Source organism: Ranitomeya variabilis, chromosome 7 (assembly GCF_051348905.1).
Source record: "Ranitomeya variabilis isolate aRanVar5 chromosome 7, aRanVar5.hap1, whole genome shotgun sequence".
Taxonomy (NCBI): Eukaryota; Metazoa; Chordata; class Amphibia; order Anura; family Dendrobatidae; genus Ranitomeya; species Ranitomeya variabilis.
In genome coordinates this window covers 120,302,897-120,320,075 of record NC_135238.1, presented here as the reverse complement: position 1 = coordinate 120,320,075, position 17,179 = coordinate 120,302,897, and the positions used below count along the sequence as shown (strand labels likewise).

General features: G+C 47.7%; 1 protein-coding gene across 1 annotated transcript in view; it reads right to left on the bottom strand.

Moving 5' to 3' along the window:
- Positions 1-17,179, bottom strand: part of PTH2R (parathyroid hormone 2 receptor) — a 1,733,956-nt gene that overhangs the window by 1,535,238 nt on the left and 181,539 nt on the right. The window contains exon 2 of the mRNA XM_077275688.1: positions 70-172. Within this exon, the coding sequence (XP_077131803.1) occupies positions 70-172 (103 nt within the window). The remainder of the gene's footprint in view (positions 1-69; positions 173-17,179) is intronic.

The following is a 17,179-nucleotide window of genomic DNA, read 5'->3' as shown; positions in this document are numbered from 1 at the left end:
TCCCATCATAAGTAGCCATGTTACCATAATAAATGTAAAGCAAAATAATGATCTCATCAAATACTTTACCTTCTTCCTGTAGCTGGACGGTGATATTGAGTTCACATTGAACTTTAGCTCGTAGTAGAATATAGATCTGTTCCTCAGCAGTAATTGTGTCACCGGAATAAACCTAAATAGGATAATTCACAAATGAAAAGAATTGTGTTATTGTCTACTATGGGTTTTTTGCATTCTCCTTCATTCCAGAAAGATAGAGCGTGTATAGAAGGCTTTAAAAATAGATGTGGAACATTGTATAAAACAGAATATTATCTGATTGTTTATTAGCAGTCAAATGGAATATTTATTTCTCTTGAAGCCCTACTCCAGTATTTGCCAATCCAACCCTCAAGAATGTTCCCCAAAATATTATATGTTGACTTAAGAGAAAGCACATGTACTTTCAGTTTTTAATATTAACAACAAATGAAAGGCGCAATCTGGCTTTAGCGTGCATTTAGTGACTGTACTAAAATACATACCCATCACTGCCTTCTAATGATTCTAGCGCATCTTTGGTTCTCTCATGCATTTGTGATAATTTCACTCACACAGAGAGAGCCTCACTCTTAGGCTAGGGTCACATTAGTGTATATTACCAAGATCAGACGCCATATGCTAATGAAAATCAGCTCCTGCTCTGCTGAGAACGTGAGCAGAGTTTTAGGCTATGTGCACATAGTGCATTTTTTATGCGTTTTCGCTATGGTATTCCTTATGCAAGCTTATTAAATGACAATCCTGAAGTGTTTTGCACATGATCAGTAAATTTCCGTGCTTATTTGCAGTGCATTTTTTCTGCAGCATGTCAATTCGTTTTGCATTTCTGCAGCGTTTCTGCACCCATTGACTTCAATTGAGCCAGTCAAATCTGCAGCAAAAACGCAAGTGTAAAAATGCTTGCGGATTTGATGCGGATTTGCTGAGTTTTTGTTTTGCATTTTACCAGCTTCCTATGGTGTTTCCCATGCTGTCATCTGTGTGACAGCTTGGGAAACACCAGTGTAGTGGTTCTTTTTGGCGGTAATGCTACCTCCATTAAGACCGTCGGTCAGAGCGCTCTGGGGTCATTCTGGCATTTGTCAGCATGATGTCGCAGCTATTACTCTATGTAAAGTAAGCTGCGGAGACACCATCACGTGTTTCTCAACGCAAGCAATGAATAGCCAGGCCTTTCTCCGGGAAGGAACAACCACGGGAAGGGCAGCATCCAATAAAGGAGAATATCCAATAAAGGAAGACCACCTATGCCAAGCATGGTATCCATCCACAAACAGCTGTTTCGGGGTTTTTGCCCCTCATCAGTGTGGAGTAGGAAACTGGCTATTAGGAGCAGTGCCTGGTGAAAGGCTATGAAGGAACAGATGAATTGGCTTGCGTTGAGAAACACGTGATGGTGTCTCCGCAGCTTACTTTACATGCGTTTGCATATTTCCCATAAGGGATGGGGGCAGTGTTCTGGATCACTGCGTTGAGAAACACGTGATGGTGTCTCCGCAGTGTTGGATGTTTTGGTCTCCCCGAGGTCATTCATCTGTTCCTTCATAGCCTTTCACCAGGCACTGCTCCTAATAGCCAGTTTCCTACTCCACACTGATGAGGGGCAAAAACCCCGAAACAGCTGTTTGTGGATGGATACCATGCTTGGCATAGGTGGTCTTCCTTTATTGGATATTCTCCTTTATTGGATGCTGCCCTTCCCGTGGTTGTTCCTTCCCGGAGAAAGGCCTGGCTATTCATTGCTTGCATTGAGAAACACGTGATGGTGTCTCCGCAGCTTACTTTACATGCGTTTGCATATTTCCCATAAGGGATGGGGGCAGTGTTCTGGATCACTGCGTTGAGAAACACGTGATGGTGTCTCCGCAGTGTTGGATGTTTTGGTCTCCCCGAGGTCATTCATCTGTTCCTTCATAGCCTTTCACCAGGCACTGCTCCTAATAGCCAGTTTCCTACTCCACACTGATGAGGGGCAAAAACCCCGAAACAGCTCTTTGTGGATGGATACCATGCTTGGCATAGGTGGTCTTCCTTTATTGGATATTCTCCTTTATTGGATGCTGCCCTTTCCGTGGTTGTTCCTTCCCGGAGAAAGGCCTGGCTATTCATTGCTTGCGTTGAGAAACACGTGATGGTGTCTCCGCAGCTTACTTTACATGCGTTTGCATATTTCCCATAAGGGATGGGGGTAGTGTTCTGGATCACTGCGTTGAGAAACACGTGATGGTGTCTCTGCAGTGTTGGATGTTTTGGTCTCCCCGAGGTCATTCATCTGTTCCTTCGCAGCTATTACTGTGACCTGCGGTAACGCTACCACAGACCTTCGGAAAGAGCGCTACGGGGCCATGCTGACAGATGTCAGGGTCATGCTGACAGATGTCAGCGCGACCCCGCAGCTGTGACTTCTGATCCACAGGCGTGGGCCAATGAGACTACTGCTCCCATCGAGCTACATCTGCTGTCACAGATAACAGTGACAGCAGGTGCTGCTGATGGGAGACATAGTCTCATCTGCCAGCGCCTGTGCTCACATTTTTTTTAAAAAAGTTAAATTGCATACATATTCAAATAAAAATAAAAAACAATACACTCACCTTAACTGCCCAATCCCCAATGCCCTCATCTCCTAAAAATAATGTAAAATAATAAACCAACATATACTCACCTGTATATCATAGTCCAGGTAATCCGAGCGTTCCACAGTGATCTCACCTGTAGAACAGTCACATCAGTTGATGTGACCGCTCTACCTGGCCACTGGCAATACACTGACAGGAGGTAATCGCTCCCACAGTGTATCACTAAGCTGCCGTGAGAGTTCACTTGAGTTCATCAGCTCCGGAGCTCTCGCTTATGGCACTGCTGCATGAGAATGTTCCCACACAGCAGTGGTGCCGTAAGGGAGATCACTAAAGCTGATCAGTTGATGAACTCCGGTAAACTCTCTCATGGCAGCTCAGTGATAGACTGCGGACAGTATTACCTCCTGTCAGTGTATCGTCAGCTGTCTTTGAGAGCAGTCACATCACTGATGTGACTGCTCTCAAAGTGATCAGGATTGTCGTTGGATGTTATGGAAAATCTTCTTGGCAGACAGGTGAGGAACATTGTGGTTTATTATTTTATTTTTGTTGCAGGAGATGTTGGCATCGGTGGATTAGGCATTTGGTAAGTATGGTTTAATTAAGATTATTAAAGGAGTCTGTATCATTATTTCAAATAAAGCACTTTATTCTGGGTGTCTGTGTTTTTATACACTATCACTATTGGGTTAGTAATTTTTAAGTGTCTTATAGACGCTTCTCCATTACTAACCTGTGGGCTTGATGTCACCTAACAATACAAAGGTGACATCAACCCCACAAATATAGACCCTACTTGCCACTGTAAAAGGGCAAGTGGGAAGAGCGAAGCTAAGTACCAGAATTGGCGCATCTCATAGATGCACCTTTTCTGGGGTGGCTGAGAGCTGATGTTTTTAGTCTGGGAGGGGACCAATACCCATGGCCCCTTCCTAGGCTATTAATATCAGCCTAGCCTTTGCTGGTTAGATTTTATAGGGGGCCCTATGTCAATTTTTTTCCGGGGGTCCTCCTGTAAACTAGCCAGTAAAGTCTAAGCAAACAGCTGCGAACTGATATTAATATTAATAGCCATTCACCAGCATATTAACATCAGCCCTCAGCCATCTGCTTTGCCTCTACTTGTTATTAAAATTACGCTGAAGCCCACACAACTTTTTTGTTTCATTTTTTTCTTTAAATTTGACAGTTGCTGTCTGGTTACAGCCTATGTACGTTCGTTCTGTTAACACTCCTACATAACAAATGCTAAATCAAGCTGAAACGTTGGTTTATGTACCTGATTCACTTGCACTGTTTAGCTACCAAGTGATGGACACATAAATAAATTGCATTTTTTAGAGAACACATAATAAATTACATCATTAATGTTTTAACTCAAAGTATGCCAGAGTTGTTTTTCTATAACACACCTACATAGGCTGGTGACAATGTGTGTATTAGTTTTTTTTTTTTCGTTTGTGTTTGTGTTATTGGCTTAGTAATGAGAGTGTCGAGTGGACACCTTTTCATTACTAAACCTAGAGCTAGGTGTCAATGACAGCTGCTGATACCAAGCCCGACTACTGCATAAGCATGAAAAAGGTGGTATTGAACCAAGAAATTACATCCCAAAACTTTACTGTACATTGCTGTACAAAAACGAATGCAAAAATGCATATACAAAATGCTATCAAAAACGCCCGTTTTTTCTGCAAGCGTTTTTCCTGCCAAGGAATGCAGAAACCTTGCAGAAGTTTCTGCAAGCAAATACTAAACATGCATAGCCTTAGTGTTCTATAAGTAACTTTTCCATTTCCTCCATTGCTGGCATCTGCAGTAATCACACTGAGCTCAGATGACATCTGAGTGTAGTCCAATATTTCACATGCACCTATAGACATGTATGGATGAGTGCGTTCCGATTCTCAGATGCAATCACAGCATTCTGCAATTGTTCTTTCATCCCGAATAGGCTTGAGAAAGTAATAGCAGATCTGAGATGCCCCATAGAATAACATTGGTCTGATTGCTGTGCAATGTTTTATCGCATAGCACTTGATCGTGTTATACGTTCATGTGACTCTGGCCTAAGTCTGATAGACACATTGGAAAAAAGGCTTCCATCCAGTTCATACGCGAGAGCCTCCAGTCCATAGATTCCACCTCCAGTGTGTTCATTAAGAGCCTCACTCTTAGGGCTTATTTCCATTTGCGAGAAACACGTCCATGTCTCGCATGTGGAAACCAAGCTGTGGAGCCGGCACTCCGGAGCGGAGCGTGCGGCCGCATAGGAACACATGGAGCTGCACAGCTCCGCTCCAAAGTGCCGGCGCCAGAGCTTGGTTTCCACATGCGAGACACGGACGTGTTTCTCGCAAATGGAAACAAGCCCTAAATCTCATAGATTTAGAATAAAAAACTGACCTTCAGTCAACACAAGATGGTGGGGGAGACCACATTTCACAATTGTAGTCACGTGATGCAGGAGAGGACAAGAACAGCATTGAAAACATTAGAAAGCAGTGAGGAATAATTATTTTATTACACACACTAAACACAGACTGAAGATTAGTATCAAGAGGGTCAATAAAAAGTGCTCTTGGAGTGCTCTTTTAATCTGTTTCTCTAATAAATTATTGGAGAAATAAATAAATGATTGCTAATGAATGGGCAATAAAAAATAATCTAGAGTAGTCCTTTAAATCACTTTTTAATTTCGAGAACTGTATTCTGAAAAATAGCTTGCTGTAATTTTAGATTGGTTTTATCAATCACAAAATCTGGTGTCATTCAAACATCCATTTTTCACGTACAGTACATGCTTTTCACAAATAATAGATGTACACATTATAGTCTATAGTGCTGTTAGCATGTCCATAGTGTTTTTGTGGACCATGTGTGTGACATGTCCATGTCATGGATCAAAATTACTCATAACATTGAAATATATAGATTTGCAATTTTTTGTTCTTGCATAAGAGAAAATCACTGAATAAACACTAGCAGTATTTGGTCAGTATTTTACATCAGTATTTTTAAGCCAAAACCAGGAGTGGGTGATAAATGCAGAAGTGGTGCATATGTTTCTGTTATACTTTTCCTCTATTTGTTCCACTCCTGGTTTTGGTTTACAAATACTGATGTAAAATACTGACCAATACTACTAGTGTGACGGCAGCCTAATAGTAAAAACTGAAACACCAAGTCAAATACTGATGAAAATGTGATCCAAAACACTGACAATAATTATCAATGCCTTCCTTTAGATCAGGGGAGGGGAACCTTTTTCTACCAAGGGCCATTTGGATATTTAACCCTTTTGTGCCAGAGTCTGTTTTCGCTTTTGTGACCAGGTCAATATTTTCAATTCTGACCAGTGTCAATTTATGAGGTATAACTCTGAAACTCTTCAACGGATACCAGTGATTCTAAAAATGTTTTTTTCATGACATTTTGCATTTCATGATAGTAGTAAAATTTGTTCAATATAATTTGCGTTAATTTCTAAAATATTGGAAATTTGGTGAAAATTTTGCAATTCTCAATTTTTAATTTTAATGCCCTTAAACCATAGAGTTATGTCACACAAAATACTTAATATGTGACAATTCCCACATGTCTACTTTACATTACCAACATTTTTTAAACAATTTTTTTTGTTGCAAAGTTAGAAGGGTTAAAAGATGATCAGCAATTTTTTATTTTTCCATAAAACTATCAAAACCATTTTTTTTACTGACTACATCAAATTTGAAGTGACTTTGAGGGGCCTATATGACAGAAAATACTAAAAAGTGACACCAGTCTAAAAACTGCACTCCTCAAGGTGCTCAAACTACATTCAAGAAGTTTATTAATCCTTCAGGTGCTTCACAGTAATTAATGGAATATGGAAGGAAATAATGAACATTTAACTTTTTCCCACAAAAAATATTACACCCAAATTTTTCATTTTCACAAGGGTTATAGGAGAAAACACACCATAAAATCTGTATGATTTATCCTGAATATGCCAATACCCCTTATGTGGTGGAAAACTACTGTTTGGGTGCATGGCAGGGCTCAGAAGGCAAAAAGCACCGTTAGAGTTTGGAAATGTGAAATTGGCTGGAATCTATAGAGGACGCCATGTTGCATTTGGAGAGCCCCTAAGGCGCCTGTACAATGGAAACCCCAACAAATGACCCCATTTCGGAAACTACATCCCTCAAGGAATTTATCTACAATTGTGATGAGCACCTTGAACCCTCAGAGGCTTCACAGAATTTTATAATGTTGAGCCGTGATAATTAAACTACACATTTTTCCCAGAAAAATGTTTTTTAGCCCTAAATATTTTATTTTCACAAGGGTTGGAAAAAAAAATAGACCACAAAAAATTTGTTGCGTAGATTCTACTGATACTACATACAGTATGTGATGAAAAACTACTGTTTTGGTGGACAGCAAGGCTTGGAAGGGAAGGAGAGCCATTTGAAATTTTGGAATGTAAAATCGTCTGGAATCAATAGCTGTTGCATTTGGAGAGCCCGTGAGGTGCCTAAACAACGTAAACCCCTCACAAATGACCCCATTCTGGAAACTAGGCCAGTCAAGGAATTTATCTAGATGTGTGGCGAGCACCTTGAACCCTCCATGGCGTCACAGAATTTTATAATATTGAATCGTAAAAATAAACAGAAACACATTCTTCCCGCCAAAATGTTGTTTTAGACCCATTTTTTTATTTTCAAAAGGGTAACAGAAGAAAATGGATGCCAAAATTTGTTGTACAAATTTTCCAGAGCACACCAGTACCCCATATTTGTTGGAAAACCACTGACTGGGCACACAGCAGAGCTGGAAAGGGAATGAGAGCTATTTAGTCTGGAATAGGTTGTGGATACCATGTCATGTTTGAAGAGTCCCTTACATGCCAAAACAGCAGAAACCCCCACAAGTGGTCCCATTTTGTAAAGATTTTGTAACCGTCACCTCTCAAGGAATTCAAGTTGAACAATGAGTATTTTAAACCCTCAGGTGATTCACAAACTTGTATAACAATGGGCTGAGCAAATGAAATATTGCTATTTCTTCCACTAAAATGTTACTTTGACCTCAAGTTTGCAATTTTCAAAAGGGGTAAAAGGAGAAAATTAACAGTACAATCTGTTACTCAATTTCTCCTTAGTACATCACTACCTCATAAGTGGTCAAAAACTACTTTTGAGGCACAGTGCAAAGCTCAGAAGGGATGTAGCCTCATATTACTGTCAAGCTGCTGCAGTGCAGTGTAACGCAACCTCCACCAGAGGGAGCTTGATAGGGAAGTGAGACTGCATACTTAGAGTAGCTCCACAGAGCAGCAGCACAGGCACCACCAAGTGGTGAAAGAGTGGTCAGACAAGCCAAGTCAATAAACTTTCAGCCGCAAAGTACAAAAAGGAGCAAGCACTATACATGGTCAGGAGCAAGCCAGGCAGTTCAGCAAAACTCAGAAGCGGATTAGACAAAGACAGAACACAGAAGCGAGTCCAAATACAGCCTGAGTCAGAAACCAGCTAATCAAACCAAGAAACAGAGAAAGTGCTGGGAAAAGGGCAGACAGGGGAAGACAACAGACACGAGGCAAGTCAGGGATCACAGCAGGACAAATCAAGGGTTACCAGAGTCAGGTTCACATGCCGAAGGCAGAACTATAGCTGACACCACCAGCAGGATGCCTGGGGCTAAATAGCAAACCTGAACCCAGTGTGAGGCAGAGCAAAGGTAACCCTTGACATGATCCACCCAAAAAAAGAGCAGACAGGACTAAATCCTGGAACGGATCATGACAATTACAGAGCAGATTTTGCTGCACTGTTTTGAGGGTGCCATGTAACATTGGCAGAGCCCCTGGGGTTCTGGAACAAAAGAAACCCCAATAAGTGATCCCATTTTACAAACTACGCCTCTCAGTTAATTCATCTAGGGTGCAGTCATCATATTGACACCACAGGTGTATCACAGAATTTTATACCATTGGGCAGTGAAGAAAAAATAATTGAATTTTCACCACGAAAAAATGTGTTAGCCCAATATTTTACATTTTAGCACTTTGAAATGGGTAAAAATTGTGCAAAAATGTGTCACACAATTTCTGCTACAAGTGGTAATACCCCATATGTGGATTTTGAGATAGTACTACCTGAGTGGGTTGGGGAAACTCGCTTGGCAATGGGAATTAAAGCACTCAGGCATGATTTCTCCACATAAACAGTCTTTCTGCTTTATCAAGACTCATAAACCGTGTCACAAACAGTTCATTATACACACCAATGGAACACATTAACCACTGACAGTCTGTTCCAATAGCAGATACTTCTCTGCCCGTATTCCCCCGTTATCTGGTGTTACCTTACAGGAGCTCCGGCTCCACACACTGACTCCTGTCTGTGCTGGTTCCCAGGGGAAAGCTGCCTCACTGGGGTTACCGTCCTTGTGACCAGGGCACCTCAGATAGTCCAGACCCGCAGTAGGAACTGTAGATTCCCCAACACAGTAGCCGTCCCAGGCTCTGCAGATAGACCCTCTCCGTGCACTATTCAGGAAGTCCAGTTCCAGAGCACTTCCAACACACAGACCTTCAGTCCAGGGCCTCACCATGTGCTTCCAGGAATCCAGTCCATCCCAGGACATTCCAACACACTGACCATTCAATCCATAGCCTCAGCAGGTGCTTCCAGGAATCCAGTCCATCCCAGGACATTCCAACACACAGGTAATACAGAAACTCACACTGAAACACGTGACCCACATCCTAGTCACATTACATAGTTGTAACCACTCCCATAGGTGGGAGGTGTGTGTGTGGCTAGTTCGACCTGCCCAGTTCTCAAACTAGCCCTATAAGCCCCCTTATAAGTAAACACAACAAACACTTGTGGAACTATAAGTCCCAGCATAACCATATAATTTTGGCCTTACAGTGCAGAGCACCTCTGCGGTACATACCGGCCATTTACAATAATGTCAGTCCCTAATTCACCATCATAATTATGCCTCCAAGCGCATCCTGAAGCGCACACACAGCACCCCCTGGTTGTAACATGGGTCACTGCACCACAGGATGTACAGTACTTTTTAGCCACACAGCGACACTCAGGAGGGAAAGAGCACTGTTTGACTTTTTGAGAACAAATTATTGTATAATAGTTTGTGGACTACATATACAGAGCCCCCAAGTGCCAAAGGAGCAGAATCCCCATCACGTGACCCCATTTTGGAAATTACACATCTCTGGGAATTTATCTACAGGTGAAGTGACAATTTTGACTCCATAAGTGTCTTCCAGAAACAAACCACAGTGAATATTGCCAAGTGAAAATTGCAAACTGCCATTGTAGTGACCAGTATATTGCAGTGACGAGTAAGTTATGCACAGTTCATGCTTCCAGAGACATGCACATGTAAATTAGGTGGGTACTTATTACTACAGAAATGCCAAACATGTGGATTAGGCACACTTTGGGGTTTAGAAGGAATGGGGCATTTGGATTTGGGAGTTTAGAATTTGTTGGATTTCTTTTGGGGGATGAGGAGCTATAGCACTTTTACAGAGCCTTTGTACTACCAGTAACATAGAAGTCCCCTATATTTCCATTAACAGTTGATGGACCTGAGTGGGAACAATTTACATAACATTTGGGATTACATTTATCCGGTGCTCTATGCTGATCACTTGCTTTGCGGCTTCCATCTAATATTCTGAGTGACGTAATTCAGTTGAAACCCCCGAGAGATCCATTCACTATAATTTGGCAGCAAAGTTACCCTGGACTCCATCTGGCCTCTGTTCAGTGATGTCCTTCTTTTCAGAGGTGCACAAAACTGTGGCAGACAGCGCTTTTATGCATGCCTAAAAAATACGGATACCACCAGATCCCAGGTCAGATAGTATCCACAGTGCCTTAATCTACCTCATTATAAGGAATCTTCCACCAGCGGTTCTGTCTGAATCACGTATTTCAGAGATTTACATGGAAACCCCAGAGTAAGCACTCAGTGTAGAGCACAGGATACATGTGAACCGAGCCTTACTGCAATCTTTGGGAGGCAGAATGATTTAATTTACAGCAGGTGAAGAGTTGGTTTTATTTATGTTTTAATCCATTCCTCATGTGATATAAGCTATTAGGCCGGTGTCACACTTGCAACTGCAATGCGAAAAACTTGCGCAAGTCTCTCGCCTCAATACCCGGCACTAGGGACAAGAGTGTGCAGCTGCATGTACTGTATGTCTATGCAGATGAACTCTCCAGTCCAAACTACAGGCGGCAGTGACAGGTATTGAGGCGAGAGACTCGAGCAAATTTCTCGCATTGCAGTTGCAAGTGAGACATTGGCCTTAGGGTATGTGCACACGCTGCGGATTTTGCTGCGGATCCGCAGTGTTTTTGCAGCTGTGGATCCGCAGCGGTTTCCCATGCATTTACAGTACCATGTAAAGCTATGGGAAATGAAATCCGCAGTGCACATGCTGCGGAAAAAAACGCGCGGAAACGCAGCGGTTTATTTTCCGCAGCATGTCAATTCTTTGTGCGGAATCCGCAGCGGTTTTTCACCTGCTCCAATAAGAAACTGCAGGTGAAAATCCACAGTGGAAACCGCAATAAAAACCACGATAAAACCGCAGTAAAAACTGCAGCAGTTTTGCACTGTGGATTTATCAAATCCGCTGTGGAAAATTCCGCAATGGAATCTGCAGCGCGTGCACATGGCCTTATACTACTTTACTCTTTGGATAGGTCCGATTGCAGCGATATCAGATTTATAGATTTTATGCTTGGCTGCTGTCACACACTAAAAAATGCTTGTTTTTTTACAAAAACAAGTTTTTGCATCACATTATTTTAAGAACTATAATTATTCCATATTTCAGTTGAAAGTCATATGAGGGTTTGTGTTTAGCGGAACAAGTTGATGTTTTTATTGGTACCCTTTTTTAGCACATAACAGTTCATGATCAATTCCTATTCAGTAGTGTTGAGCGATACCTTCCGATATCAGAAAACATCGGATCGGATTGGATCGGACCGATACCCAAAAAATATTGGATATCGCTGATTCCGATACCGGAAACCAATGCAAGTAAATGGGACACAAATATCGGAATGAAAATAAACCCTTTCTTTCCTTGTAGGTTAATTCTACATGAATCTTTTTCATCAACTTATTCTTCACGTTATTCATCTTCTTCACCTTCTTCCTATTATTCTTTTTTTTACATCTAATATATAATTGCCTAGAATACTACTTCCTGCAATTTGTGCCAACTTCCGTGGCTTTGTCCGGAGCTAATGTCCGGAGATAATGTCCGGAGCTAATGTCCGTAGCTAATGTCCGTAGCTAATGTCCGGAGCTAATGTCCGGAGATAAGTGACGTCACCAGTGTCCTACACCCAGGCAGAGCACAGTGGCCCCAGGCAGAGCACAGGGGCCCCAGGCAGAACATGGGGCCCCAGGCAGAGCACAGGGGCCCCAGGCAGAGCACAGGGGCCCGAGGCAGCATATGGGGCCCCAGGCAGAGCACAGGGGCCCCAGGCAGCATATGGGGCCCCAGGCAGAGCACAGTGGCCCCAGGCAGAGCACACACCAAATCGGAGGCCGAGGGGCCCCGCCAACCAAATTGGAGGCCGAGGAGCCCCGCCCACCAAATCGAAGGCCAAGCGGCCCCGCCCACCAAAGCGGAGGCCGAGGGGCCCGGCCCTGCCCACCAAAGCGGAGGCCGAGGGGCCCCGACCACCACATCGGAGGCCGAGGGGCCCCGCCCACCAAATCGGAGGCCGAGGGTCCCCGCCCACCAAATCGGAGGCCGAGGGTCCCCGCCCACCAAATCGGAGGCCGAGGGTCCCCGCCCACCAAATCGGAGGCCGAGGGGCCCCGCCAACCAAATCGGAGGCCGAGGGGCTTCGCCAACCAAATCGGAGGCCGAGGAGCCCCGCCCAACAAATCGAAGGCCGAGCGGCCCCACCCACCAAAGCAGAGGCCGAGGGGCCCGGCCCCGCCCACCAAAGCGGAGGCCGAGGGGCCCCGACCACCACATCGGAGGCCGAGGGGCCCGGCCACCACATCGGAGGCCGAGGGGCCCCGCCCACCACATCGGAGGCCGAGGGTCCCCGCCCACCAAATCAGAGGCCGAGGGTCCCCGCCCACCAAATCGGAGGCCGAGGGTCCACACCATCCAAATCGGAGGCCGAGGGGCCCCGCCCACCAAATCGGAGGCCGACGGGCCCCACCCACCAAAGCGGAGGCCGAGGGTCCCCGCCCACCAAATCGGAGGCCGAGGGTCCCCGCCAACCAAATCGGAGGCCGAGGGTCCCCGCCCACCAAATTGGAGGCCGAGGGGCCCCACCAACCAAATCGGACGCCGAGGAGCCCCGCCCACCAAATCGGAGGCCGAGGGTCCCCGCCAACCAAATCGGAGGCCGAGGGTCCCCGCCCACCAAATTGGAGGCCGAGGGGCCCCACCAACCAAATCGGAGGCAGAGGGACCCCGCCCACCAAATCGGAGGCAGAGGGGCCCCGCCCACCAAAGTGGAGGCCAAGGGTCCCCGACCACCAAATCGGAGGCCGAGGGTCCCTGCCCACCAAATCGGAGGCCGAGGGTCCCCGCCCACCAAATCGGAGGCCGAGGGTCCCCGCCCACCAAATAGGAGGCCGACGGTCCCCGCCCACCAAATCGGAGGCCGAGGGGTCCCGCCAACCAAATCGGAGGCCGAGGGGCTTCGCCAACCAAATCGGAGGCCGAGGAGCCCCGCCCAACAAATCGAAGGCCGAGCGGCCACGACCACCAAAGCGGAGGCCGAGGGGCCCGGCCCCGCCCACCAAAGCGGAGGCTGAGGGGCCCCGACCACCACATCGGAGGCTGAGGGGCCCCGCCCACCACATCGGAGGCCGAGGGTCCCCGCCCACCAAATCGGAGGCCGAGGGGCCCCGCCCACCAAATCGGAGGCCGAGGGTCCCCGACCACCAAATCGGAGGCCGAGGGTCCTCGCCCACCAAATCGGAGGCCGAGGGGCCCCGCCTACCAAATCGGAGGCAGAGGGTCCCCGCCCACCAAATCAGAGGCCGAGGGTCCCCGCCCACCAAATCGGAGGCCGAGGGTCCCCGCCCACCAAATCGGAGGCCGAGGGGCCCCGCCCACCAAATCGGAGGCCGAGGGGCCCCGCCCACCAAATCGGAGGCCGAGGGGCCCCGCCCACCAAATCGGAGGCCGAGGAGCCCCGCCCACCAAATCGAAGGCCGAGCGGCCCCGTTCACCAAAGCAGACGCAGAGGGACCCCGCCCACCAAATCGGAGGCCGTGGGGCCCCGCCAACCAAAGCAGAGGCCGAGGGTCCCCGCCCACCAAAGCGGAGGCCGAGGGTCCCCGCCCACCAAATCGGAGGCAGAGGGACCCCGCCCACCAAATCGGAGGCTGAGGGGCCCCGCCCACCAAAGCGGAGGCCGAGGGTCCCCGCCCACCAAATCGGAGGTCGAGGGTCCCCGCCCACCAAATCGGAAGCCGAGGGTCCCCGCCCACCAAATCGGAGGCCGGTCCCCGCCCACCAAATCGGAGGCCGAGGGTCCCCACCCACCAAATCGGAGGAAGAGGAGCCCCACCAACCAAATCGGAGGCCGTGGAGCCCCGCCCACCAAAAGTAAGTGCGGCCCCAAAAGTAAGTGCGCCCCCGGGTGCAAAAGTAAGTGTGCCCCCGGGTGCAAAAGTAAGTGTGCCCCCGGGTGCAAAAGTAAGTGCGCCCCCAGGTGCAAAAGTAAGTGCGCCCCCGGGTGCAAAAGTAAGTGCGCCTCCGGGTGCAAAAGTAAGTGCGCCCCCGGGTGCAAAAGTAAGCGTGCCCCCAGCCCCGGGTGCAAAAGTAAGCGCGCCCCCCAGTCCCGTGTGTGAAAAGTGCTGCTGTAAAGCTGGTAGCGCTGTTCAAGCACCATGTATTTCCTTCAGGAAATGCCCATCTAATATATAATTGCCTAGAATACTACTTCCTGCAATTTGTGCCAACTTCCGTGGCTAATGTCCGGAGATAATGTCCGGAGCTAATGTCCGGAGCTAATGTCCGGAGATAAGTGACGTCACCAGTGTCCTACACCCAGGCAGAGCACAGGGGCCCCAGACAGCATATGGGGCCCCAGGCAGAACACAGTGGCCCCAGGCAGAGCACAGGGGCCCCAGGCAGCATATGGGGCCCCAGGCAGAGCACAGTGGTCCCAGGCAGAGCACAGGGGCCCCAGGCAGCCTATGGGGCCCCAGGCAGAGCACAGTGGCCCCAGGCAGAGCACAGGGGCCCCAGGCAGAGCACAGGGGCCCCAGGCAGCATATGGGGCCCCAGGCAGAGCACAGTGGCCCCAGGCAGAGCACAGGGGCCCCAGGCAGAGCACAGGGGCCCCAGGCAGAACATGGGGCCCCAGGCAGAGCACAGGGGCCCCAGGCAGAGCACAGGGGCCCCAGGCAGCATTTGGGGCCCCAGGCAGAGCACAGGGGCCCCAGGCAGAGCACAGGGGCCCCAGGCAGCATATGGGGCCCCAGGCAGAGCACAGGGGCCCCAGGCAGCATATGGGGCCCCAGGCAGAGCACAGTGGCCCCAGGCAGAGCACAGGGGCCCAAGGCAGAACATGGGGCCCCAGGCAGAGCACAGGGGCCCCAGGCAGAGCACAGGGGCCCCAGGCAGCATATGGGGCCCCAGGCAGAGCACAGGGGCCCCAGGCAGCATATGGGGCCCCAGGCAAAGCACAGTGGCCCCAGGCAGCATATGGGGCCCCAGGCAGAGCACAGTGGCCCCAGGCAGAGCACAGGGGCCCCAGGCAGCATATGGGGCCCCAGGCAGAGCACAGTGGTCCCAGGCAGAGCACAGGGGCCCCAGGCAGCTTATGGGGCCCCAGGCAGAGCACAGTGGCCCCAGGCAGAACATGGGGCCCCAGGCAGAGCACAGTGGCCCCAGGCAGAGCACAGGGGCCCCAGGCAGAACATGGGGCCCCAGGCAGAGCACAGGGGCCCCAGGCAGAGCACAGGGGCCCCAGGCAGCATATGGGGCCCCAGGCAGAGCACAGGGGCCCCAGGCAGCATATGGGGCCCCAGGCAGAGCACAGTGGCCCCAAGCAGAGCACAGGGGCCCCAGGCAGCATATGGGGCCCCAGGCAGAGCACAGTGGTCCCAGGCAGAGCACAGGGGCCCGAGGCAGCCTATGGGGCCCCAGGCAGAGCACAGCGATATTTTGGACCACTGTGCGGTGTTTCAGACCCCCTGTGTGATGTCTGGGGCCCTGTTCTTAAGTATATTAAAGATTAAAGTAACGTATATTAAAGTATATTATAGATCAAATTTGACACGTTTATGAGCACCATTGAGTGATATACTCAAGAATGACATAATTTTTCAACATTTTATGGTTTCAAACTGTAAACACTCAGAGTTTTTTTTACTTCAACCAGAAAACCTTAACGGTTCATAAAAAACTTGACTGTTCAGGATATGATAAAAGTCATAGTATTCTGAATCTTTAACTTATAAAGATACCTTTACATGGGGTGATTATTGGTTCCAGAGAGGCTTTCGGCCGATAATCGTACACATGGCTGGTGACAGGACAATACAATATATAAATGTTCAAACACTGATAACATTAAAATCTAATATATAATTGCCTAGAATACTACTTCCGGCAATTTGTGCCAACTTCCGTGGCTTTGTCCGGAGATAATGTCCGGAGATAAGTGACGTCACCAGCGTCCTACACCCGCTCAGGGTGGACAAAGATATATGCCTTCGTGGTGCGCGGCACTTTTCTGATTGGTTGCCGCCTGCCGCGAGCGACCAATCAGAAATGTGCCGTACTGTCAAGAATTGTCAAGAGCTGGTGAGTGCAGCCATTTTTTGTTCTTTCTTACTATTATTTATTAATTTGTATTATTCTTACATTTGAATAAATAAAGTATATATGGATTCTAGACTCCCGATTCTTTAGAATCGGGCTGCCATCTAGTTCTTCATATTCTTCTTATTCAACTATTCTTCTTCTTCATATTCTACTTCTTCATCTTCTTCATATTCTTCTTCTTCATCATATTCCTTTTTGAGACAGGCATTCCTGTAGTTGTTATCTATAAAAGTTTGAAGATTACACCTTCCTTTCTGCCTGTCACAAAAGATTTACAACAGGATTTGTCCGTGTTCAGTTTTGCCTGCAGCAGCAGGTTTTATCCAGGGACACCACGAGGAGGAACGGACTCACCCCCATACATTGCTTAGTCTTCTTCTGCTTATAGTTTAGATAATATCTTTTGTTCTGATTTTTGTCTTATGCTCAATGTTGTTCTGCTTTTTGTTCTGCAGCTTCTTGTTCTTCTGCTTCTTGGTCTTCTGTTTCTTGTTCTTCTGTATCTTGGTGGTCTTCTTGTTCTTTGTCCTTTTGGTCATCTTATTCAGGGTCATGTTCTTGGTCTTCTTCGGGGCGGTCTTCAGGGTTGTCATCTCCAGGGTTGTCGTCTCCGGGGTCGTCGTCTTCTTTGGGGTGGTCTTCAGGGTTGTCGTCTCCAGGGTCATCATCTCCAGGGTCGTCGTCT